This window comes from Martes martes (assembly GCF_963455335.1).
Source record: "Martes martes genome assembly, chromosome: 4".
NCBI classification, from domain to species: domain Eukaryota; kingdom Metazoa; phylum Chordata; class Mammalia; order Carnivora; family Mustelidae; genus Martes; species Martes martes.
In genome coordinates, this window is record NC_137891.1 from 629,999 (window position 1) to 655,684 (window position 25,686).

General features: G+C 62.8%; 1 protein-coding gene across 6 annotated transcripts in view; it reads right to left on the reverse strand.

Moving 5' to 3' along the window:
• Positions 1-25,686, reverse strand: part of MROH1 (maestro heat like repeat family member 1) — a gene marked incomplete at its 3' end in the record, with an annotated part of 63,764 nt that overhangs the window by 11,345 nt on the left and 26,733 nt on the right. For 3 of the 6 annotated variants that reach the window (XM_080800090.1, XM_080800092.1, XM_080800093.1), the window contains exons 10-30: positions 23,521-23,599; positions 23,182-23,295; positions 17,119-17,192; positions 15,276-15,398; positions 13,305-13,412; positions 12,887-13,031; positions 12,677-12,717; positions 12,263-12,404; positions 11,896-11,948; positions 11,335-11,442; positions 10,889-11,008; positions 10,595-10,717; positions 9,400-9,657; positions 8,381-8,503; positions 8,086-8,165; positions 7,816-7,927; positions 7,635-7,730; positions 6,903-7,007; positions 4,679-4,814; positions 4,462-4,574; positions 3,274-3,426 (exon numbers count right to left, since the gene is read on the reverse strand). In XM_080800090.1, the coding sequence (XP_080656216.1) occupies positions 3,274-3,426; positions 4,462-4,574; positions 4,679-4,814; positions 6,903-7,007; positions 7,635-7,730; positions 7,816-7,927; positions 8,086-8,165; positions 8,381-8,503; positions 9,400-9,657; positions 10,595-10,717; positions 10,889-11,008; positions 11,335-11,442; positions 11,896-11,948; positions 12,263-12,404; positions 12,677-12,717; positions 12,887-13,031; positions 13,305-13,412; positions 15,276-15,398; positions 17,119-17,192; positions 23,182-23,295; positions 23,521-23,599 (2,406 nt within the window). The remainder of the gene's footprint in view (positions 1-3,273; positions 3,427-4,461; positions 4,575-4,678; positions 4,815-6,902; positions 7,008-7,634; positions 7,731-7,815; positions 7,928-8,085; positions 8,166-8,380; positions 8,504-9,399; positions 9,658-10,594; positions 10,718-10,888; positions 11,009-11,334; positions 11,443-11,895; positions 11,949-12,262; positions 12,405-12,676; positions 12,718-12,886; positions 13,032-13,304; positions 13,413-15,275; positions 15,399-17,118; positions 17,193-23,181; positions 23,296-23,520; positions 23,600-25,686) is intronic. The other 3 variants (XM_080800091.1, XM_080800095.1, XM_080800094.1) reach the window with 2 other exon arrangements.

Genomic DNA, 25,686 nt, shown 5'->3' on the forward strand with positions numbered 1-25,686 from the left:
AGGCTGTGTCCGTCATTGGCCGTTACGGACAGTGCTGCCGTGAGCATCTGCGTCCGAGTCTTCGTGTGGCTGTCCCACTTCCCTGGGGCACCGGCCCGCAGGGAGCTACCGGGCCACGGGCTGCCTGCCACGGTGCCAGCCCCATGCTGTTTACGTCTCGTCTGTCCTGTTCCCTCGGCTTCCCCTGCACACTCCCTGCTGCCCACAGAAGGCCCTTCTCCGCCGTCCAGCACCACGGAAGTCAGGAGCCTGCGGCGGCTGCCCTGTGCTGCCCTCCGTGCTCAGTTGTACAATGCGCCCTAGTTCATGCTGTGTCCAGTCACGCACCACCCCCGAGGACCACATCTTCTGATTTGATGTCAGAGAAGCTGACCCTCTAACAGCATCCTGGCATCTCTAGGACGTCCCCCTGCCAAGTTCTGCCAGGACAGGATCGGAAACGGCGGCCCGCCATGGCATCCAGTGTGCCATGGCCCCCATGAGACTCTGGTGGCCACAGATACATAGTGCGGGCCCGGGAGTCAGGAACACCCCTCCCCCGGGGAGGCGTGGGAAGGGCCCTGTCTGTGAACCTGAGCTGGAAAGGACATTGTGGAAAAAGCAGCACCATGAGCATCCAGCCCGCCAGCTTGGGGTGAGGGGCCCGTGGAGAGGAGCCCGGATCTACCGTGAGCGGCGAGACCAAAAACTAGAAAACTCCTAGAAAGAAAGAAAAGCTTTGTGACACTGCATTTGGCAATGATTTCTTGGCTGTGACCCAAAAGAACAGGCAACAAAAGCAAAACTATCAGGGCGCCTGGGGGGGGGGTGTCAGTCGTCGAGCCTCTGCCTTCGGCTCAGGTCGTGATCCCGGGGTCCTGGGATCGAGCCCCGAATCGGGCTCCCTGCTCCGTGGGAAGCCTCCTTCTCCCTCTGCTTGTGCTTGCTCTAATAAATAAATTAAAATCTTTTTAAAAAGTGGGCAAAAATACAGGACTACATCAAACTCTCAGCATCATGAGCTCAAGCTCCACACTGGGCTTAGAGCTTTCTTAAAAAGAGAACAAACAGGGCGCCTGGGGGCTCAGTTGTTGAGCATCTGCCTTCAGCTCAGTTCGTGATCCTGGGGTCCTGGGATCAAGCCCTGTGTCGCACTCCCTGCTCAGTGGGAAGCCTGCTTCTCCCTCTCCCACTTGTGTTCCCTCTCTGTCTCTGTCAAATAAATAAAACCTTTAAAAAAAATCCAAAACTTTTACACATCAGAGGACACAGTCAGCAGAGTGAGGAGGAACCCTAGAGAATGGGGAAGAACGTCTGTAAATCACACACCCGATGCCGCGCTGACGCTCGGAACACGTGCGGCCTCTGTGACCCAATGGTGGATCCAACGACAGGACATTAAATTGGGCCAAGGACACAGACAGATGCGTCCCCACAGAAGATGTATGCGCGGCCAACAAGCGCACTGGGAGACGCCCACCATCACTCATCACGCAGGAACTGACAGCAAAGCCAGTCCCAAGTGCCAGCTGGCGCCCCGCAGGACGCAAACTCCAACCCAGACCTTCAGCCGGCAGGCCCTGTCATGGCTGCGCCCCCTTCCCCGACTCCTGCCACAGCTCTCCGCCCAGGTCCAGGCTCTGCCCACCCGGCCGCACCCACTGCAGCCCTGGCAGGGAGCCGGCTCCGCCGTCCCGTGGCCCTGCCCAGCGCCCTTCCATCTGTCTTGAGAAAGTGTTTGTGATCCGTGCACACTCCCCTGTGTGTGTCCGCCTCCAACACAGAGCGTGTGCCCTGCACGTATAAAGTACTTCCACCACCAGTAAAAGCAGAGACAACCCAGACGAAACGTGGGCAGAACACTGGTGTCTTCACGAAGGAGGACCCCCGAGTAGCCAGCACACACGGACGAACAGTTCGACTGTATCGGCCGCCAGAGAGACGCAGACTGAACGCGTCTGCGGAGCCCTTGTGCGCACGGCAGAAAGGGTGCGCATCGGAGTTGGCCACCATGGGGCTCGCCGGGGCCCTACCTGCTGCTGGCAGGAGGTGAGCTGCCTGGAAAGCCAGTGGCAGAGCTCCGCGGGGGTCTCTCCTGCAGGCCCCAGTCCTTCCCCCAGTACGTCCCCAAAAGACACGCACCCTCATGTCAAAGGACCTGAGCTCTGACAGCTCGCGTCAAGACTGCCCTGACTGAGGCTCTGGGTTAAAGCCTCTGCCTTCGGCTGGGGTCATGATCTCGGGGTCCTGGGATCGAGCCCCGCCTTGGGCTCTCTGCTCAGCGGGGAGCCTGCTTCCTCCTCTCTCTGCCTGCCTCTCTGCCTACCTGGGATCTCTGTCTGTCAAATAAATAAATAATCTTTAAAAAAAAGACTGCCCAGACTGGGAACTGAGGCCGGGGGACGCGATGGACGACCCAGGGAAGCACCGCGCGCAGGAAGGAGGGAGGTGGGACTGAGCGAGGCAGCGACGTGCATGACCTCCCAGGTCACCACTGGGCGGCGCTGCACGCAGGCCCTGGAGGAGGCCGTGCTCTGTGCGGCCAGGAGACGGGGACGCCCTGCGGGGTGCCGGTGTAGGGACCAGGGGCTGGGAGACTGACAGGTCCGCTCGTGCACGTCTGGGGGGACTCCAGGGGCTGGGGGCTTCGGACAAGTCCTCTGTTCACATGCCTTCCAGGCGCAGGACAGGGCAGGCACCTGGGACCCTTGGAGCCTGCCTCACCCCTACGGGGGCCTGTCGGTCCGCACGGGACACAGAGCAGCTGGCAGGGCACACTTGGGAACAACTGCGTAGACAGCCACCGAGCTCCCGCCAGGAGGCCCAGAGGCAGGGTGAACGCACGGGCCGGCGGGAGCGCACGGCCTCTCGGGGGCAGCTGGCGGGGGCAGCTGGCGGGGGCAGCTGGCGGCTCTCCCGGTCCTGCAGCAGAGCGCCCACCCAGCGCCCGCTCGCTAAAGGGCTCCCTACACCTCACCCCTGCGTCTTCTTTCCCTTTCCTCCCTCCTCCCTCTCAACTTCTCCGCAGTCACCCGGGCCCAGTTCCCACCTGTCTTCAACCGGAAGAGAAACCCCTGCGCTATCAGGCCGGCAGGGCAGGGGGACAGGAGCCAGGACCGCGCGGGAGCCCCCGCGCAGGCAGCCGGCCCCCGGCCCCGGCCCCGCCCCCGGCCCCACCCACCCAACGGCCCCGGCCCCGCCCCTGCCCACCGGGCCCCGCCCCCGCCCACCGGGCCCCGCCCCCGCTGCGGCCCCGCCCACCGGGCCCCCGCCCACCGGGCCCCGCCCCCGCACCTTCTCCAGGAGCACGTTGCCTCGCTCCCTCAGCAGGCAGTTGATCATGACGGCAGCGGCCCGAGAACAGTTCTTGTCGGGGTCGCCCAGCCCCTCAAACATGGTCAGCAAGAGGCTGATGAGTTGCTCTGGCGGGAGGCGCTTCGCAATGATCTAGCAGGACGGTTGTGTCAGAAGAACTGCGAGGGTGGGGGCCTGCGCCCTTCCAGACAGACCCAACATCCTGGGGTCTGGGGCTGCCGCAAGGGCCGCCCCCGCTCCCACCTGCTCACGCCCCTCCTCCAGCCTTCCTTACCCTGTCCCGGGCGCCAGGGGCGCTGGTGGCTCACATGGGAGGGCACAGCCCCCAGGGCCTGCCTACCCCTGCCCCTGGAAGGTGGTCCCTGCACCACAGCGGGCCGGTCAGAGCGCCCTCCGGGAGGCCCCTCCTGACCTCCAGCTGGGATGCGGCGGGGGTGGGGGGGTGGGGGGTGAGGGGCGGGGGTGTGTGTGTCTCCGCAGGCACAGTGGCTCTGGAGCTCTCCAGACCAGAGTCAAGGGCAGAGGGTAATGCATCCCACCCAACAGTCCCCTCCTTGTCCTCTCCGCCCAGCAGAGCCCCGTGCTCAATGCTCAAGTGCAGAAGCAGCGCTCAGGCTGCACGAGGTCACAAAACCGCACACAGGAGCCATGGGCAGAAAGGTGGCTGGATATCTGCCACGTCTCCCCCCAACCACACACACCCGTGCCATTCCCCCTGGACTCGCCCAGGCCTGGGTCTTTGCTTCTCACTGAGTAACCCCCTCCCTTCTTCCTTCTGTAGGAGAGACAGCTTCCAGACCCCCGAGGGCCATTTCTGGATACCAAATGGAAGAGGAGCCCTGCCCTGGCATGGGGGCTCTTGGGGGAGGCTGGGGCCGCTTTCTCTGCTCCTCGGAGCAGCTCCTGACCATGCCCCTGCTGCTGGGCCTCAGAGAGTAGACCCCAGGGAGAGGGCAGCAGTGCTGGCCAGCGGTGGTGCCGGACAGCTCATCTTCTGAGCGACGCCTGCCTCTGTGCCCAGTCTCTGCGCCGTGCCCACTAGCCCCATGGTGCCCTGCACCAGCGCCCTGAGGAGCCCACAACATGCAAGGTCCTGACTGCTCGGAGAGCCCTCTCTGCCCAGACAGTGCTGCCCCTCCGCCCCTTGCGGCTGTCCCCGCTGGTAACCTGGCTGATGCTGTGGCAGGTGTGGAAGAGGACGTCAGGGTCGGGGTGCACGAGGCCATCTTTGAGGGTGAGGAGTCGCTCAACTGCATCGTCCCGGTAGTCGCGGGCGAAGCCTACAGAGACAGGATGGAAAGAGGAGCTGGGAGGCACTTCCAGAGCCCCCAGGGCCCAGACTCTGCCCCTCAGCCTCCAGCACCCCCGCCCAGCCCGGGCTCACCCTCGTAGCCCAGCTGCAGGTATAGTAGGGCGTAGATACAGCTCACGGCCTCCTGGCGGGTGGCGGGCCACAAGTCCGCACAGCGAGGGGAGAAGAGGCCTATGAGGAGGCCGAGGTTGTGGAAGGGCACCAGGGCCTGGAGAGACAGATGGAGGGGGTCGTGCAGAGGCACTCAGGGGGACCGCAGAGAGGGGGACTGGGACCCTGCAGAAGCCAGGGGTGGGCAGGTGCCCCCTGTAACACCTGGATCCAGATATGGGCAAGAGGATGGCCAGTACAGCCCCTTGGTGGCTCCTCCCCACACCCCCGGAGGAGGAGGGGTCCCTGCGAGGAGGAGGGCTGGGTAAGCAGGTGTGTGCAGACAGAGGGACAACCAGGAGATAAGGAGGGAGTCCCCACAGGACAGCAGAGGGAGGCAGGGCTCTGCCGATCCTGGCTGATAGGTGGGGGGTGTCCTCTCCTTGAGAAAGCAAGCCCCCTGCCAGTCGAGGGGCTGCGAGAGACCCCCCTCATCCTCGCTGGGTCCTGGCCCCATCTGCACCCCTCAGACGACAGAGCCTTGCCCACTCTGCTCTAAGCTAATGGCCTTGCCTGCCCTGGGCCTTGTGACATCCCTTACACACCTCTCGGCCTCCTGCCTCCACCTGCCCCCCGCCCCGCCCTGTCCCTGCCCACGCTTTAAGGAAGCGCAGGACTCTCCAAGGGCCCCTCGTCCCCGCTGCCACCTGGAGTGAGTGTCCAGCAGAGGGAGGTGGGGCGCTGGGCAGAGCGTGGGGGGGGGCGGAGGGAGGGCAGCTGCTGTTCCGCCCAGTGAGGTCACACATCTGTCACCTCGCGCACACGAGTGAACTCTAGGTGGACCGGGATTATGTGAAAAGCAGGCCTTAAAGGAATCGGGAGTGGGAAAAGCCCGCCGAGGCACACACGGGAGGCAGGAGCCAGGGAGAGAGACGCGGCAGATCCGGCCAGTACAGAATGCGTGTTTGGGTGTGTGAGCAAACACGCACGAGAGAGACAACCACGAAAACCATCCTCCGACGCTACCAGGACGCGGTCAGAAATAAGCACTGGGGACTCCGTAAGCGCGGCCCGGAGCGCTAGCACGGCAGGGGCTCAGAGGCACAGGTACTGGGCGTTAACTAAAACTCCTAGAAATGACCAAAGAACCTTATGAACGACCTCATCTCTCAGCACCCGCAAGTCCATGCTTCTCGGCCATCCCAGTGACAAGCGGTTCGTAAAAGCGACGGCAGAGAAAGCTACTCGGACAAGAGCCACGAGCCTCCGACCTAGCACTCGTGCTGCACAGACACGGGCCCTGCTTCTGGGGGACCCACGGGGAAGACCCATTATTAAAAGATGCTCTTGGGGCACCTGGGGGTCTCAGTGGGTGAAGCCTCTGCCTTTGGCTCAGGTCATGATCTTGGGGTCCTGGGATTGAGCCCCACATGGGGGGGGGTCCCTGCTCAGCGAGGAGCCTGCTGCTCTCTCCCTCTGCCCCTCCCTGCTCGTGTTCTCACTTGCTCAGTCCTCTCAAATAAATAAACTAAAAATCTTAAAAAAAAAAAATAAAAGATGCTGTTGCCCAACACATTAGTCCATCAATTCCATGTGATTCCTACCAAAATCCAAAATCACGACAGGAGTATTTTAGGACTGTAGCAAATTTAGGCTAACGTCACCTGGACTGACGACCTCGTGAGCACAACCATGAAACTCCGAAAGGCTCAGCGAGAGCTCCTTCACCTCAGGCCAGATAAAAACTCCTGGAAACTGAGCGCGTGTTGGAACAAGCCCCCGCCCGCCCCCGCCAGTCCCTCCACAACACCCGCCTCCCCACGGCACTCTGTGGGTTCGCGTCCCCCTGCCTTTGCCCAAAGTGCGGCTCCTGCCTCGAGCGCCCTCAGCCTTTCAGCCCCAGTCCCCATCACCCTTCCCCTCGCGTAGGGGACACACCACACACCATCCCAGCGAATGCACGTAAGACTGAGTGGCCAGCCTGAGGACGACTCCCGGCCCCAAAGGGTCTTCAGTCCACGGCTCCAGAAAGAGGACGGTGGGACTTGTGGAACGTGGGATGCGCCCAGGGCAGCCACCAGAGGAGGGCCAGGAAGCTGGTAGGGTGCCCTGGGACACGGGTGCCACACCCAGCAGTCCCCACGCCAAGGGACCAAGGAACAGGGCCGGGGGCCGGGGAGCGACCGCAGGCCCGCCGGGCACTCACGCCAACACGGAGATGGTCCAGGAAGTGCTGCAGCAGGCAGGCGCTCAGGCCCAGTGCCCGCACCCGCTCGTGGCCCCGTGGGGACTTGATCCATGGGCTCAGGTGCTGGGGAAGGAGGGGCCTCACGTCGGTGCCAGCTCGGGGGCTCGCCTGGGAAGCAGGAGCCTGTGCGCCGCGGGCCGCTCAGCATCCCCGCCAGGCCAGCCTCCCCGGCTGCGAGGGCCAGCTGGTTGGGTCAGGGCAGGTCACCTGCTCTACCTCCCGCTCTGTCCCTTCCCACGGACATGGCTACCCTAGGTGGGCCCAGAGTGAGCCAGGCCCAGAGAGGGACAGGTGTTCCCTGAAGCAGGTCAGTCCGGCAACTGCTGGAAAGGGCAGCAAGGAGGGCGGCTTGCCTAGTGCCTGCCCTCTCTGCCGCCTGGAGGTCCAGACGGCCAGAACTCCCAGCTGGAGGGCTATGGGCTCTCTCCATCCCAGTGCTGTGCAATGGAGGGCAGGGGAGCACAGGGTCCCATCTGGGCTCAGCCCATCTGCACACCTGCCCACGAAGGAGGGGTGCTGCCCCCAACTCAAGACCCTCCCCCCACACCACACACTTGCAGAGAGCACAGAACTCCCCAGGGCCCCCGTGGCAGGGAGAGCCAGGAGAAGCAGGCAAGGGGCTGGCTGCCAGGTGGGGTGCCCACCCCCCACGCGCCCCCCCCCCCCGGGCAGTGCACTCCCACTGCACACCTCCACCATGATCTGCAGGCCCTGGGGGGTCATATTCCGCCGAAGGAGGCTGGTGAGCAAATCCTCAAGGGCGTGCATGGTATCCAGGTACAGGGACTAGGAAGAGACAGGTGGCCAGCCACACCAGTGACCCTGCCCCGCTCAGCAGCCTGTCCCGGCCCCCCCAGATGCAGGGCAGTACCTCCTGGTGGTCACGTTCCCCCTCGGGATCGGGCAGCACGGACAGGACGCTGGACAGACAGCTACGAGTCAGATCGGCCTGCACCTGCTCCTCCAGCGCCGGCTCCAAGGAGCTGAACCCACAGTTAAGGGCTGGAGGCCTCTCCAGCCCCGTGCCCTGCCCCGCGGCCCGCCCCACATCCCTGCCCTGCGGCCACACCCCTTGTCTAGAGAGCATGTGAACAGACGGCCCCCGTCTGAAGCTCCCCACAGCACCCAGAGAAAAGGATACACCAGGCAAGTGCAGGCGAGCATGGCCTTCTTCCGAATGGGTGTCCTCAGGGAGTCCCGGGGCTCTGCCTTGATAAACTCCTAGGGGGGCCAGGCCCGTGACTCAGCCCTGGGTCAAAGCACCTGCTTTCCCCCGGTCAGCGGTCAGCCTGGTGTGGGCTTCTTGGGCTACGCTGAGTGGGGGCTGGGGTCCCTCACTGCGTGTGCCCCTAGCCCTCCCCAGGCCCACCTTCCCTGCCTGCGGCAGTGCCCTCAACGTCACCCCCAGCCCCAGGCCGGCTCCGGCTGGCGCTCACCATCATCTGTGCCACCAAGTCCGGCTTCCGGGAGAAGTGGAAGGAGCCGACCTGGGCATTGCTGCAGATGGCCTGGCTGGCCATGAACACGCTCTGGACCAGACACAGCTTCAGAGCCGGGTCCTGGAAGGACGCTGGGCTGCAGGAGGCCGCCGCCGCCCGCCCCACAGCACGGTTCTGCCCCGACGTGGGGGCCCTCGGGGCTGCACACAGAACGGCTGGCGCTCACGGCAACACAGGCCGGACCACAGGCCCTCCCCTCCGTCCACAGCCACACTCGCTCCTCCTGAGGACTCTCAGCCTGTCCTCCTCCAGCTCTCACCGAAGCCACACGGATCGGGGGGCCTGGGATGGAGCCCCTGCGGCCCCCAGCTCTCTACCTGGCCAGGGCCGACAGTGTGCTCTGCATCCCCTGTGAGGGTCTGTCAAGGTGGGAGGGGAAGGGAGCGCGCCCAAGAAGAGCCCCCGCGGAGGGAGCCTGCCCCTGCCTGTCCTACCAACTCGGCCTCTGGGGATGGTCGGGAGAGGGGGTGCAGGGGTGCTGTCCTGGGGACACGAAGGGCCAGAAAAAGAAACGACCGTCAGAATACCCTACCCCCCAGCCAACCCCCGGAGATCCAAGAGGGCCCGTTCTTCGAGGGAGAAGCCCGACTGCTCCTCCGGAGGTGTGACAGGTTAGTGCCGGCGGCCCCAGAGAACAGGCGTGTTAGTGAGGCCAGAGAGTCTGACCGTTGCCACTGGCTTTAGAATGCACCGAGAAGTGAGCCCCGTGAGTGTCAGGGAGCAGAGCCCAGCCTGCGGGCCGCCCTTCTGTCCGCCCGCCATCCAGGCCCAGGCCAGGGCGCTAGCTCCTGGGTCCCCGTCCGGTGGGGCCAGGCTCCGGAAAGCTCTGCCCCACGGACTGGGAGCAGGGAGCCCCGGGGCCTGTCCCCCTGGCTTCCGTCCCTGAAGCTCACGGCCAGTCCCGCCCCAAGAAGAGAGAAGAGGCAGAGCCCGCACTGAGCTCCCCCACACTGTACCTTGGTCTCTACCTTTATTCCCAGAACCTGAACGACGAAAGTGAAAGGGATTAACGCCCGAGGCCCCGGCGGCGCCCCCCCTCCCCCGCAGGCGGCGCGCCGGGTGCCCACCTTGGTGCTGAAGTAGCGGAACATACTCGGCAGGAGGTCGGACTCCAGCTTGGGCAGCACCAGCTCCCGGGGGGCCCGCGCCGCCACGTGCCCGTAGCACAGGATCACGGTGCCCTTCAGCTTCTCCAGCTCGTTCTCGCTGCGCTCCTAAGAGGCCGGGGAGCGGGCGGGGCCTCAGGCAGGGCCCTTGGCCCCCCTCAGGAAGCCTCGTGCTCAGACTCTCCCATCCCTCTGGATGAAGGGCGGGGCCGGCCAACAACGTCAGAGTCGTCGCCGAGGGGTGGATGGCGCCACCTGACCCCCCAGAGTCCCTCTGGCAGGGACAGCAGAACAGGACAGGCAGGCCGGGCTCAGGCCCGCTGGGGACCATGTGGCCGAAGGGAAAGGACCGAGTCAGGGACCGCACAGAAGGGAGAATGGGATGAGAGGCAACAAAACCGCCGGAGTTGGGTCCCCGTCCTCTCTCCGGTCCCCATCCTCTCTCCGGGCCCCGTCCTCTCTCCGGTCCCCGTCCTCTCTCCGGGCCCCGGCCTGTCTCCGGACCCCGGCCTGTCTCCGGTCCCCGTCCTCTCTCCGGTCCCCATCCTCTCTCCGGGCCCCGGCCTGTCTCCGGTCCCTGGCCTCTCTCCAGTGGCTGCACTGCAACCCTCCATCCTTGGGGCCCCGCAGATTCTAAAATTACAACAGGCCCCCAGAGACAGGAAACCCGGCCACAAGGGCTGGCATGGGGGTGGCCATGGTCTCTGCCTCCTGAGTCATGCTTCCCCAGAAGGCGGCCGCCACGGGCCCCCAGTGAGCAGAGGACACACAGGCAGTGGGACGGCAGCCCCATCAGAGTCCATGGCTAGCAGAGGGCTGCCCGCCTCTTGTCACCAGCTGGGAGCGCCGCCCCCCCCCCCCCCCCCGCCAACAAGGAAGTGTGGACCAGATGCCACCTCCCCATCCCAACCTCAACCTGCAGGGTACCCCGAGCCCAGGGAGCTCCGGAATGCCCAGCCCCCAGGACCTCAAACCACGGCCAAGACACAAGCACAGGCCAGTCCCACCTGAGACACCCTCCTAGCTGTCACCCTGATCCCTGTACCTTGAAAATGTTGAAAATGCCCGTAGATTTTCTGAACACATCCGACCTCATGAAGTCCCCCAGCTGGGCCAGGACGTCATCCAGGTGAGAGACGGCACAGATCCCAAAGCAGCAGGCGAGGCCCTAAGGAGGCACACAGGTGTGCTCACACCTGGGCAAGGACAGGGCCAGGAAGGAACACGGTGCTCACACACACACGGCCCGCAGAGGCACGGCCTTGCACGCGTGAGCACACACGCACGCGCTGAGTGCCGACCGGGGCCGGCAGGGCCTCCTGGGAAGCACAGCAGTCACCTCGCGCTCGGCCTCGTCCTGGTGCCCGGCCGTCTCCAGCAGCTCCCGCAGCTGCTTCGTCACCACGTCCTTGCTCGAGGCGGCCCCCAGCGCGGTTCCCACGCACTTGTACAGGAAGTTCTGCGAGAGAGCCGAGGGGCACAGCTGCGCCTGAGCCCAAGGGCAGGAGGCCAACCGAACGTGGCTGGGGCTGCCGGGAGCCCAGGGCAGTGGCCACCGCGCAGACCCGGGTGAGTTCCGGGCGGCGACTTGAGGAGCGAGGGGAGGGGAAATTGGGTTCCTGCGTCTCACAGCCGTTAGCCAGCCCGCGGGGGCTCTGTCAGGCCCGCAGGCCACTGGAGACATGCTCAGGCAGAAAGGCCCCCCCAGAGTTAAGGCACAGGAACTGGGGAGCCCAAGGGCCACGCCCAGAAGCCCTTCCCCCGGGGCATCCCTGCTCTGCGCACCTTCTCCTGGGGCAGCCCGTTGTAGCAGGGCAGCTGCTTGCACATCTCCAGGCCCAGCTGGCAAATCCACGTGTTGTCGGACACGACAGCCAGAGTGTCCCGAAGGAACTGTGGGCAGGAGCTACGGCAGTGAGGGGCCAGGAACGCAGCCCTTTCCCGGGCTGGCTGGGGAGGGAGCTGCAGCGACCCTGGGTGGTCCCATGCCACCGCTCCACATGGTCAGCAGACGACCTTGGAGCCTCTGCAGAGCACCCTGTGGGCGGCCAAAGGTTCACTGGCCCTGGCAGAGGGCAGGACAGAAGTCTCCTGGGAAGGAGAAGCTCGGAGCCCCTGGGACACAGTGGCCCTGTCCCATCAGGGTGAGCAGTGGGTGAGGGCGGCAGACAGTCCTCGCCCCAGAGATGCCCACCAGCCACCCCACCCCCAGCCCCGTGAGGTCAAGGCAGGCGTCATGACCCTAGAGGGGCAGCCTCCCACTAGCATCCCCTGACCCGAGCTGTCCCGCCCGCAACAGCCCTGCACGGCAGACACAGGCCGCACCCTCGGTCTCCCCACTCTCACCGCAAGCAGCTTTTCCTCCCACTCCTTCTGGGACAGGGTTTCTTCGGTAAATTCTGCAAGGACCGGTCACGTGGTCAGCCTCGCCCGTCCCAGCAAGTAGGGGCGGAATTCAGAGACCCAGGCCCAGGTCCCTGCCCAGCACCTTCCAGAGAGGCCACATCCTTTGTCTGGGACAGCCGAGCAGCTCCCATAGCCCAGACCCTCCTGGGTGACACCCAGCAGGGACATCTTTCCAGCCCCGCGTCCTTGAAACTCAGGGGAGGCCGCTTCTGCCAACTTAACTCTGGTCCCCAAAAGCCAACCAGGACACAAACTGGCACACATGGGGTCAGAGGTGGAGGGGCCCCCCTGCGGCCTAGAGCCTCACCATCCAGGTGCTCCAGCAACGGGGGGATGGTGGTCGCCCAGCGCTGCTCCAGCAGAGGGTGGATGCTACGATGCAGGGCGTTCAAGAGGCGCAGAGAGGCGGCCCCGCGGCCGTCCCCCATGTAGGGCTGGGAGGACACTGTCTGATGGAAGTGTAGGCAGGAGCTCCAGGCACTCCAGGGGCCGCCGCACCCCACGTGAGCCCCGCAAGGCCACCCCGTGGCGGGGAGGTGAGGAGGGCTCCGGGACACAGCTCCCCCAAGACCCACGGGTCGCGCCCGACCGGCCCCACTGCGAGACAGCATGAGGCCAGGGACACAGGGACCGAGGGCGAGCCCACTCCCTGAGTCCCCCGGGGAGCTGTGCTGGCTCGGGGAGGGGACAGGGCCAGCACAGCATGCTGCACGATGCTCACCAGAAGTCTCGTGGTGATGGCGTAGGGCGAAGGGAGGGTCACTGGAGAGGAGGTGGGAGACATGCTCAGCAGGCTGCCTGCCCCCAGAGCCCCAGGCCCTGACCGCCCCGTGGGGTGTGGGGACTTGGGAGGCAGGGTGGGTGGCGGGAAGAGGCCGGGCTCGAGGGCTAGATCGGGGGTGAGGAGAGGGTGGTGGGGAGCAGGGCGCACCGTTGCTGTCGGACTGGATGAGGAAGGCCTCGGCTCCCACCTCCTGCCTCTTCTGGGCCAGGTGCACGAGGCTCCTGCAGAGCGGGGTCAGCGCCCCGGTGAAGCGCACGGGGGTGAGGAAGGCCAGCAGGTAGGGCCAGAGGACCTGGGGAGCAGAGCCCTGGTCTGTGCGCCGCGCCTCAGGAGTGCAGGCCGCAGGGGCAAACGCAGCCAGGGGCTCCCCTGGGCCCTGCAGGGGCTCGGGAAGGTTTGGGGAGGCGGCCCAGAGAGGAGCCCTGCCCTGCAGCTTGCCCGCCCCGGAGTTCGAGAGTCCCCGGGCCACGAGGTCAGGAGGGCAGCCGTCAGTCAGGTGCCCAGGGCGGGTGGCCAGCCATCCGGGCGAGCCCAGGTGCAGGCCGCGGGGCAGGCAGGCACTCACGTCGCTCATCCTGTCCACGGTGGTGCTGACCAGGTAGAGGGTGCTGATGCTGATGGCCCGCACACTGTCCGCTGTGAGGTCCTCGCTGTCAGGACTCAGCTTCTGCGGCTGGCGGGGGTGGGGGGAGCGGAGAGGCAGGAGCACGCATGGGGCGGTACCGCTCTGCTCTCAAAGCCTGCACTGTTGTGAGCTCTGGGCGGCGGGGACGTAGCCAGCACGCAAACAGGGCAGACCCAGCCCAGCCGCCACAGGGGACACCTGCCCGCCGTGGGCAGGTGACACACTGGGCACTGGCAGTGCCCAAGGAAATAGGCCCAGCTGGCTCAGTTCAGGCTCCAGGACAACGGAGACCGTGAGCCTTCCCTGCCCGCCACAGACTCTGTAAGAAATCACTTTATCCTCAGCTGTGGCCTCGCAGACACGGGCGCACCCGAGCAGCAATGACGGTCACCTGGGCAAACCGCCACGGTCTCGCCAGAACAGGCCAGAGCTCCCGCAGCCTCAGGCGGCGGACGGCTTCTCGTCGACACTACGTCCTCAGCCCGCCTCCTTAGGACGGTCCCTTGCAAAACACGGACCCTGCTGGCCACACGTTCTGTCCGAGCCTCCCACTCACGCTCTGAGATACCGAAACGCAAACACTGAACACCAGAGAGAAATGGCCAAAATGCAATGAATGTCCGAGACCCCCCACCTCTCCTGGAGAGATCAAAGGTCAAGTAGAGAGACAGACATGTTTAGGCCTTGAATAGCAAGTTTTAAAAAACGCTCTGAACACAGACAGAGCTTCGTCCCGCACAAGTACGAGCAACTCTGAGAGCCTGATCATCTGTTAGGTCAATATTTTTTAAAATGATTTTATTTATTTAAGGCATCTCTGCACCCAGCGTGGGGCCTGAACTCACAGCCCTGAGATTAAGAGCTGCCTGCTCCACTGACCGAACCAGCTGGGCACCCCCTCAACAAGCTCGCGCGCTCTCTCTCTCTCCTTTTTTTTTTTTTTTTAAAGCTTTTATTTATTTATTTATTTGACAGACAGAGATCACAAGTAGGCAGAGAGGCAGGCAGAGAGAGGAAGGGAAGCAGGCTCCCTGCCGAGCAGAGAGCCCGACGCGGGGCTTGATCCCAGGACTTCGGGATCATGACCTGAGGCAAAGGCAGAGGCTTAACGACTGAGCCCCCCAGGTGCCCCTCTCAACAAATTCTTAAAGACAGGAATAAACCTGGCCAGATTCACAGAACACAACACAATAAAATTACAAGTCCACCACGGCCGTGAAATACTAATCACCTAGAAAAATGTTAATATCCTAAAAGAAATCTTCAAATGCCCCAAAACTGAGGAGTAACAGACTAAAACAGAGATCTCGATTCTCTCCAGTGTAAGCCCAAGGGCCCCGGAGCGGCTGTGAACACGCGGAGGCCAAAACGGGCCAGAGCAGGGGGAGACCCGGCCGCCCGAGGCCCGGGAACGGTGCCGAGCCGGCCCTTCCCAGGGCCCACAGAGCGGCTCTCACAGCACGGGAGCAACGTCCTCTCACCCCGGCTGGGCTCCAGTGCTTCCGCCCACACGCGGAGCCCCCCGCGGGGGTCGCGCAGCTCTGAGCTGACTTGGGCGTGGGAGGCCAGGCCCAGGGCAGCTTCGAGGCCAGGGCGCGGAGACAGAGCACCCAGCCACGCCTGCGGTTTTGCCATCTACCCTGCTCTCCCTCAAGAAGAAACTTGGATTTGCTTAGTAACTTTTTCAACAGAAAAGCCCCAGAGAACCAGGTATGTGTTCTGCCTCTCTCTGCGGAGTCGTGGGAGCTGAGGGAGGGAGGCCCCACCGCAGAAAGCAGAGAGGGGCTCAGCACACGGACTGAGACCCCCCGCGCCCCAGTGGGACTGCGCAGGTTCTGATGAGCACTCGGCCTCCCAGAAGGCCGACGGCTCCTGAGCCCCAGAGCGGATAGGTGGAGGACACCCTCTTACCTCTGTCTCAGGGGGCAGCGCACACTGCTGCACGATGTACTCCACCATCAGCTCTCCTCCGGGCTGCTCCAGGTAGCCGTGGTGGGCCATGGCACTGATCACCTGCACCACGGCCCGTTTCACCTGCCCGGGAGGGAGGGAGGTCAGGGAGGGGCCTCGGAGGGAGAGCCCTGGACGGTGCCGCAACAGCCCAGTTGGGATACGGGCATCTTGCCCTTTCCTCTGCCTGCACGTGTTCCTGCACCACATCTGTACCATACGCACCTCCTGTGCACCTACACCCAGCCCTCCTCGGCACCTGTACCTGCACCTGTGCTGCACGCAGCCCCTCAGCCGCACATGTGGCCACCTCGGCGGCCTGCGGGGGTGTCACGGCCTCAGCAGAAGGTCCCTTTTCCTCCTGCCCCCGCACCTCCCTCCCTCCCTGGGCGTGAGACCTGTTGCTCCTCTGGCTTCCGATGTGCCGTCCCCTCTGCCCCACGCTCGTCCCACCTCGAGCTGCAGGACTGCTACTCTCAGGGTTGGCACCTCTCACGGGCCCTACCCCCGGCTCCACCGCCCCCTCCAGCACAAGGACCCTGAATCGGTGCTGTTGCCACAGCCCCCGGGAGCTGAGCCTACCATCCAGCCCCACTTAATGGCCCCACCTGGTGGCTCAAAGGCACAGCCACGTCACCAAGGCCGAAAACCCCTCCCCCAGAGCTGGCGCCTCCCACACGCCCTCGGGCTTCCCCTTGAGCCACAGGCACAGATGCCAGCCCAATGCCCCCACTCCTGAGATCCTTCCTCAAAAGCCCTCTCTCCTTGGACCTCAAGGCAAATGTCACTGCCCGACTCATAGCTCCGAGCCACCCCCCACCACGTGCGCGCCCCGAGTGACTGTGGGGAGGGGTAGATCCGGGGGCGAGCAACGCGGTTGCACAATGGGTGCTCCGGCCGAGTGCGCCCGGCCACTAGCACTGTCCGTGGCACGTGGGGCGGCCCTTCAGGGGTGTCCCGAGCACCACCACCAGGAGGAAATCTGGGGGCTGTGCGTGGGGCCTGCAACAGACGTGGCCACAGTGCCTGGGGGTCCACGTCAGTAGTTTCCAAAACTCTCAGGGCCCAAAGAGTAGGCTGCCCAGGATGAGGGCAAAGTCTGCAGCAGCCCCCCGGGACGGGTAGGGGGACCCCGCGACCTGGGAGTGAGCAGGCCTGCCTGACTACGGGGCCCCAGCAAGGGTCAGTAGGGTCAACCCTGTCCCCAGCTGCTGGGACGGGCCAAGTCCAGTGTCCTGTTTTCCCAGGGCTGTGGGCCACACGGTGTCAGCTTGGGCTCCCGAGGGGCTGGAGACGGAGGTCGGCCAAGCAGGAAGACGACCGGGTCAGCGTGACGGGAGCCGGACGGGACGAAGACCCTGGATGGCAAGGCGAGGGCTTCCCCGGCCGGCAGCACTCGTGCGAGCCGGCACTTCGGGCCGGGAGAGCGCGCGCGGCCCGCGACTCCACGGGGAGGGGGCGGTGCGGACCCTCCCGGTGCCCCTGCCCCCCGCTGAGGGCCGTCTGCGTCCTTTCCTTGCGATGAGCCGTAACGGGGAGCCTGACAGCTCTCGTGAGTTCTGGGAGCCCTTGGAGCGAATCGGCGGACCCCGCGGGGTCTCGGGGACCCCTGCCTCCCTTCACATGTGGTTAACTGCGTAAGGAGTAGGGTGTGGGAGTCCTGGCTGACGGCTCAGCAGCACCCATGCCTGCGTCCTCCCTCTGATGTCCGGGTCGGGCTGAGTCAACGAGGACTTCCCACCCCAGCCCCGCCACACCTCCTGCCGCTGCGCCCAGCGGCGCTCGGGCTGACCCCACCATCTACCTTGGTGTTGGTGTCCAGAAGAGGAAGCCTCATGGAGGACAGAATAAAGGGTTTCTTCACTTCCATCTGAGAAGCTGCAAGAAACGAACGGCTGCCTCAGTCTCCCCGCCAGGACCGAGGCTGGCTGGCCCGTCCACCCCAGTGCCCCATCGCCAGGGTCTGGCCGCAGCCTGGTCCTCAGCAGAGGGAGGGGACAGCACTTTGGCAAAGCCCGCCCACTTCCCTTGGGGGACAAGTGACTTTTTTCCCAAATAACATTATTTTTGCCCAAGAAGAAGCTGGACGGTAGATAATTTAGGGCAACAGGTACGAGAGTGCCCTCAGTCAGGCAGAAGCAGGTTTGGGGGGCGTCCACCAGCACCCCAGTCCCGGCAGGCCTGTCGGCGGGCGCACGTGGGCACTTCCCACATATTCCCAGCTGTGCTGCCGCCGCTGCTCTGAGGACCGTCTCCCACCCGACAGCAGCAAGGTCAGCCTTCGTCTCCGGACAGGAAAGCAGAGACTGAAGGCGGCCGTCAGGAAGTGGCCCTGAGACCAACAGGAACGAGGACAGAGACACAAGTGTCCACAGCACAGGGACCTTCAAGGCACACGGTGGGAGGGCACTTTAGTTTTTTAAAGATTTCTTTTTTTTTTAAAAGAATTTATTTATTTATTTATTTATTTGACAGGCAGAGATCACAAGTAGGCAGAGAGGCAGGCAGAGAGGGGGAAGCAGGCTCCCCGCCAAGCAGAGAGCCCGATGCGGGGCTCGATCCCAGGACCCTGGGATCATGAACTGAGCCGAAGGCAGAGGCTTAAACCCACTGAGCCCCCCAGGCGCCCCTAAAGATTTCATTTTTAAGGCATCTCTGTGCCCAATGTGGGGCTCGAACCCACAACCCCAAGATCAAGAGCTGCTCCTCCGACTGAGCCCGCGAGGCGCCCCAGGGGTCATCCTGACGGCGCCGAGCCCATCGCTCATGCCCATGCTCGGCCCCGTGGCAGCCATGAGAAAGCCAGGGTGGGCTCCTGGCCACAACAGGAGACGCGCAAGCCAAGAAAACACGATTCCCGACCCTGCTGTGGGACAAACAGCCCCTCCGGCAAGATGCTGCAGAGGCCCTTCCCGGACGCCCAGCAGGAAAGCAGAGCAGGGGCCACAGGAAGGCGGCGAAGGTTCCGCCGAGACTGAGGAGGGCACAAGGAGGCCTGCAAGGTGGCCACCACGGTGGAGATACAACACACAGCCAGCGTGCTCCTGTGCTCGGCGCACAAGGGAATCCGGCTGGTTGATGAGAAAAATACAGAAGAAGAGAGAATTGGCCAAGAGACACGACCAAGCCCCGGGGCCGACAGGAAGGCAAGCCGCTGCACTCCGCCACGCGCTGGCCAGGGAGGCGCAGGGTTATCCGCCCAACAGGCAGAGACAGAGACGGGGCAGAGCTGCACGAGGGCAGGGCTGGAGAGCGGCAGGAGCGCTCGGGGCCCTGGGGACCCTGGCAGGCCAGGCCACGAAGACGGCTGGGTCTCGCCGCGCAAGCTGAGGGTCCGCACCAGCACGCCCGCATCTGGGCCAGCCCGTGCAGGACGGCACGCTGGAGCGACGGGCGCGGCCCGGGCTGTGGGCCAGCTCTCGGCGCAGGAGCGAGCCAGAGGACACTGAAGACATCCCATCAGGTGAAGCGGCACGGACGCACGCGTGCCCCGTGAGCTGGCACTCGTGTTTCTGTTTCCCAAAAAAAGGTTACAAAGAGGGCACCTGGGTGGCTCAGTGGGTTAAGGCCTCTGCTTTCGGCTCAGGCCATGATCCCAGGGTCCTGGGATCAAGCCCCGTGTCAGGCTCTCTGCTCGGCAGGGAGCCTGCTTTCTCCTCTCTCTCTGCCTGCCTCTCTGCCTACTTGTGATCTCTGTCTGTCAAATAAATAAATAAAATCTTTAAAAAAAAAAAAAGGTTACAAAGAGCTAAGAATGCAAACAACCCACTGGAGAAACTTGCGCAGATGGTGAGCAGGGCCCGCCAGGAAATGGGGCAAGGGGACACGAGGGCTCAGGGAGGTGGGGACGTGGGCCAAGGACTGATGTCAGCCCAGTCCCATGTCCCTGAGGCGCAGCATAACAGGAGAGTGGGAAAGCACTGGTCTCACCGGCACGCGGTCGACTGGTGGTGCCACCACCGGCAGCTTCGACTGGCTCCAGCCGTGAGCCAGGCCCTTGGGACGAGCGGAGACAGAACACAAGCAGACGACCCATCGGGCCATCACATTACAAATGTCCTGAAAGGTGCAGACCATCGTCGACGGGGGACCCAGTCTGGAGCAGCAGTCAGGGTCCCAGGGCTCTTCGGAGCAGGGCACACCCGAGCTACGCGCAGGCGGCAGAAGAGGGCTGGCCAGGCAGTGTGCAGGGCAAGGGACCTCCCGGTGCCATGGGAGTGGGGCTGTGGGGGCGGCCACGGGCGGGGGGCGGGGGGGGCGCTGAAGACAAGGCTCCCTGCCCTCCCCGCAGCGTCTGACCCACAGTGACCAACACCAGGACGTTCTAGTGAAATTACTAGACTTGAAAGAAAAAGAAACCAGAGAATAGAGTACCAGTCGAGGCTGTGTGGCCTGGGTGTCGAATCGGAAATGCCCACGCGAGTTCCCGGCACTCTCGCCCTGTGTCTGCAGCAGCGGCGCGCTCCAGCTCTCTCCGCAAAGACCCAAAACGCGACCACCGAGAGGTGACCAGCACACCCAGCCCCGGACCACTGTCGTTAAGGACAGTTTCTCACTAAGGAAATAGGACTTTTTGGAGAAACGGCTGATTCCAGGTTGGGGCCAAGAAACATCGAAGCGCATAGAGCACCAGCTGCCGGAGGCCCCAGCGGCCACGCCGAGCCTCAGGCCCCGAAGAGGTTCCCGCAGCCCACGGCTGACACAACCTGAGCTTCAATAATGGCAACGACTGCGATAACTATGTGAAAACCCGTGAGCACTTAAGATGTTTTTTTTCAGATGTGACATAAAATAACGCCTTTTACTTTCCCACCCCTCCCCAAATAATGACTTCTAAAAGCAAATATAATCGAACTTACTCATCCATATGAGCCTTTAAGATTTTCTTAAAAAGACTTTATTTACTTATTTGACAGAGATCACAGGCAGGCAGAGAGACAGGCAGAGAGAGAGGAGGAAGCAGGCTCCCCGCTGAGCAGAGCCCGACGTGGGGCTCGATCCCAGGACCCTGAGACCATGACCTGAGCCGAAGGCAGAGGCTTTAACCCACTGAGCCCCCCCAGGCGCCCCTACTGCATGTATAACAATCATAAACAAAACAGCAACACTCCAGAAAAAGAAGACACTGATGAATGTATCGGGTTTTCAATGACTAAACTAGGATACCTCGCGGTGTACAAGTGACAAAGCTCTAAGCTGTGGGGATGCCCAGGGGGCTCAGTCGTGAAGCCTCTGCCTTCAGCTCAGGTCATGATCCCGGGGTCCCGGGATCGAGCCCCGCGCTGGGCTCCCTGGTCAGCAGAGAGCCAGCTTCTCCCTCTGGCTCTGCTGCTCCCCCTGCTTCTGCTCTCTCTTACTCTCTCTAATAAATAAAATCTTTTTTTTTTAAAGATTTTATCTATTTATTTGATAGAAGACACAGTGAGAGAGGGAGCACAAGCAGGGGGAGTGGGAGAGGGAGAAGCAGGTTTCCTGCTGAGCAGGGAGCCTGATGAGGGGCTCGATCCCGGGACCCTGGGATCATGACCTGAGCCGAAGGCAGAGGCTTAACCCACTGAGCCACCCAGGCACACCAATAAGTAAAATCTTTAAAAAATAATAAAAATAAAAATCCTGAGGCAAAATAAGATTTGAAACTACATCCTGAAAAGGGACTTGACAGATCTGGGAAAAATATCACCCCCAGAAGAGCCAACATAGCCAATAAAATTTCTGGGTTTATAATAAAAAAATAAACATCCTTTGGGCGTCGAGGAAAAACAGACGGAATCACTTGTAAGGAAACTCAGACTGTCACCAGTTTTCGGTGACCCCGCCCGAAGCTCGAAGACAGTGCAAGGGAAGGAAGGAAGAAGCAAGAGCGTCCTTCGTGCGGCCGACCCGGCGGGCATGGCAGTGTCCACCCACACAAGAAAGGCCTCCTGGGTCCCAGTTCAGAGGAATCTAATCATGGCCCCAACTTCTTACTCATATTAAATTATTTTAACTCGAAATTTGAGAACTTCTAGAAAGAGCAGGGCCCTGGCTCACCCGAAGCTGGGTGTGCATCCCTCACCTGCCGTTCATGCTAACACGAAGCCTTACTACCCTCACCTACAAATCAGACCGTGATGGGGCCTTTCCGCAGGTGCCCAGGGCGTGAACAGGGCCGCAGACACAGCCGGCACGGGGATGTGGGGGGACACAGCTGGCACCGGGGGGGACACAGCCAGTACAGGGGGCACTGCAGCTCCTGGGATCAGGGAGGCCTGCAGTGGGGGGAGGGGCTCTGGTCTACGCCGCCCCGCCCGGGGACAGGCTGCATCACCCACGGGTCCTTCACGCCAGTGCCACACAATGCTGAGTGTTGCGCAGGTCTCAGCAGAGGGGAAGAGAACAAGGATAAGGTGCTGCTGTCACTGGAAAAGACGCGTTTCAGGACTTCTGTTAGATCAACAAGCTATTACTGGGTTTCTCACCGTAAGTCAAACTAAGTACGTGCTTTACTTTTGTAAAAACCAAAACGAGGGGCGCGCAGGGAGCGCAGTCGGTCAAGCGTCTGGCTCTCGGTTCCGGCTCGGGTCGTGGACTCGGGGTCGTGGACTGAGCCCGAGTCAGACTGCACACTCAGTGAGGGTTGTCTCTCTCCCTCTCCCGCTGCCCCTCCCCCGTTTCCGTGCACTCTCTAAAATAAGTAAATCTTTTTTTTAATTTTATTTTTTTTAAAGATTTTTATTTATTTATTTGACACAGAGAGAGAGAGAGAGAGATCACAAGTAGGCAGAGCAGCAGGCAGAGGGGTGGGGAGGCAGGCTCCCCGCTGAGCAGAGAGCCCGACATGGGGCTCGATCCCAGGACCCTGAGATCATGACCTGAGCCGAAGGCAGAGGCTTTAAGCCGCTGAGCCACCCAGGCGCCCCTAAAATAAGTAAATCTTTAAAATAACCAAAACAAACCAGAGCGGGATGTGATGTGTGTCGACCACAATGGCTGAAGTGAGACTGACCAGAGCCGGCAAGGACACAGAGCGAGCCCGCTGCTGGCTCCGTGGGTCTCAGAAGCAGAAGCCTGGAGCCTTCCGTCTGAGGGCGTCAGAGACACACGCAGGCTGACGGGTGTTCTGCCCGACGGCCAGCTGCGCCCTTCCCTGGGGCCCACACCCGACTGACAGGTCTCTCTGACTGGGCCCCCCCAGGGTAGCCAGGACAGGTGACATGGGACATGTCTGAGCCATCAGGCCAGGGGCTGGCAGGGGACGTCTGGCCCGGGGAAGGAGCGCAGGGCCCCAGCGTTCCAGCAGCCCAAAAAGGCAAACGTCTACGATGGGCATTTGCTGCCGGGCAGAAAGGTGATTTTTCAAAGAGTTTGGAATTTTGCAAAATAGGAAATAGGGAAATTTTTTTTAAGAGTCGGAGAAAGGGGGACGCCTGGGGGGCTCAGTCAGTTAAGGGTCGGCCTTCAGCTCAGGTCATGATCCCAGGGTCCTGGGATGGAACCGCACATTGGGGGGGGGGTCCCTGCTCAGCGGGGGGCCTGCTTCCCCCTCTGCTCCTCCCCCTGCTCGTGCTCTTTCTGTCTGACAAATGAATAAAATCTTAAAAAAAAAGAATCAGAGAAAGGGGTGCCTGGGGGCTCAGTCGGTTGAGTGTCCAACTCTTGGTTTCAGCACAGGTCATGATCTCAGGGTCATGGGATCAAGCCCTGGGTTGGCCTCCATGCTGAGTGGGCAATCTGCCTGTCCCTCTCTGTCCCTCTCCCTACCCGTGCTCGCTCATGCTCCCTCAAATAAATAAAATCGTAAAAAAAAAAAAAAGAGCAAGATGTTCCCTTCATCTGAAAGATGTACAGTATCTGCCGTTTCCAGGCCCTGCCCCCACCGGACACTCACCAGCTGAGTTGATGACGTGCCTCACGACCTGCAGGGTGCCCACGCGGGTCCTCTCGTTGCTGGCATCGAGCTTGGGCAGCAGGAAGGCCAGTATGCGGTCAGGTGCGCAGCGAGCTGCAGGGCAAGCAACATCCAAGAAAAGGGTTTGTAATTACCTCCGCTCCCTGCCGGGCACTGGCGTGCGCAAACCCAGGGCTGCGGAGCTACGCAGGGGCCCAGGGACAGGTGGGCACAGAAAGCTCCTCAGCTCCAAGCCCTGAGCAAAGCTGCCCCCTGCACACAGGCGGCGCCCAGGCGCCCCAGGGAGCAGACGCCCGCGGGAGGGCGGCCACGGCTTACCCAGCACGGTGCAGCAGCGCAGCACCTCCTTTTGGTTGCTCACCACCAGGGGGCTGGACGACTCCACGGGCACGCAGATCTGCTCCAAGGGACAGAAGACAGACACCAGTCACGGAGGAAGGCTGCTGCCTCCCAGGGCCGCGCCGGCCGGGCGGGAAGGGCACGCGCTCCTGCACTCGCGGGGCCCCAAGAGGCCGTCCGGGCTCGTGCCTTCTGCCTGCCCCACAGCGGGCATCCGAGCCGGCAGGCGTAGGTCGCTCCAGCACGCTCTTGGGGAGAGCCGAGGCTGCTGCAGGGACCCGAGCCTCCGCCCCTGCGGCTGGTTGGGGGGACGGCAGACACACAGCCGGCCCCTGTGCATCAGGGGAGCTGAGGCCCGGCTCCTTCCCGCCAGGAGCCAGGAACCAGCATCACACCTCCTTGGGCACTGATCTCTAGAGTATAGAAAACACTGGAAACCAAAGCACCTAGTGCTGATTCATTCAAAATTGTAAGAAAATAAAAATAAAATTGCTGCACCGGTTAAGAACCGAAGCTGCTGGTAGCTGTGTCTCTAGGGTCCACCAGCCCTCGGCCCACGACGTGGAAGCCTCCCCCACCCCCACCCCTGCAGTCACCTGGGGCTGAGCTCTGCAGCGGCACCCCGCTCCCGCCCCGGGTCAGGCTGATGGTAAAGGATGCCCACGGGGCCTCCGTGCAGACGGCCCTGCAGCAAGTCTCCAGTACAGCCCAACCTCGAGGCAGGAGCGGGGCGGGCCGCGACAGCACGGAGTGAGACCCCAGGACCGCGGGCTCGGCCCCGTGCTGGACCCCGCGGGCGTTCAGACAGCTGGGGGACGTGGGCAAGGGGCAGGCACTGGCCCAGCCTCCCAGGGAGTTCCTTGCTTCTCCCACTGTACGGAAAGGCATCGGGTCACGAAAGGCACCGCAGCAGGCTCTCCCTCCGGGGGAGGCCAGCGGCCAGGTCGTGAGGACGGGCGAGCGGCCCCGGGGAGAGCCGCTGCGCTGGAAGCAAGGCCGCCAGCCTGGTGGAGGCAGAGCCCCCAGCCGCGGCCGAGTCTTCACTGTCCTCACACGAGACCCTGAACCGGAACCTCGCGGCTGAGCCACGCCCAGATCTGCACCGACAGTGGCTGCGGAGTGACCACCGGCTGCTGTGGGAAGGCGCCAAGTTTTGGAACAACTAGCTCCACGGCGAGAGGTAACTAATGCCCGGACAGTCCTCTGGAGAGGAGACGGACTCTCGCTCACGGGTTCCCAAGATAAGGTCCAGGCGGATTAAACAATAAAAGTATACTGGGCGCTAGGAAGATCTGGAAAACGACTTGCAGAATTCAAGAGGCTTTTCTAACCCTAACCAAACCCACAGCACAACAGAGAAGACGGGTACGCGACATGGAAACACGAGATAATTTTGGCGGCAGAGTCCATCACGAACAGAACCACAGGACCACAAAGCAGGAGCAGGAAGGATGCGCAGGACGGAGGGCTGGTCGGTACGGGAACCGAAAACCCAACAGAACAGAAGACGTGAACGGGCCGCTGCGAGGCAAGAGGAAATGTCACCGTGTCCACTGCTGGGCCTCTGCGCCCGTCTCCCTCCCTCCCTGCTCTGCGGGCCTGCGTGGCCCCTCCTGCGATCCCGAGTGGTGCTGTGGTCCCTCTTCTCACCGTGAGGTTTTCAGAGCAGTAAACTCGTTCTCCGCGGGTATTGTGGACACTCTTGGTGACCTCAGCTCTAGGACACTGTGCACCACGTTCCTGCTATGGCCTGCAGCGCGTTTTGGCCGCTGTCTAGTGGGCCACCCTGTCCCTAGCTGAGCAGCAAAGGTGGTCCCAGGTTCTAATGTCTGCGTACTGACTCTGTTCGGACACGAGCGGATGTCTCGAGGAGGGAACCGCTCGTCCCCAGACAAATACTGAGAGCTTACGAGTGACAGGTGGGGTGCCAGGGGCAGAGATGCTGCCGTGGAAACAGACGACACCCCACCCTCGCGCTGTGGCCTCCACGGCAGCAGTGGCGCGGCGAGCAGCGGGCAGTCAGGCGTCCAGTAGGTGTGGAAGGCAGTGGGCGCCGCGGGGAGAAACAAAGCAGGGCCAGGGATGAGGCAGGGAGGCCGGGCGACGGTCCACAAAGCCTCACGCCCCCCATGTCTATTTCTCGCC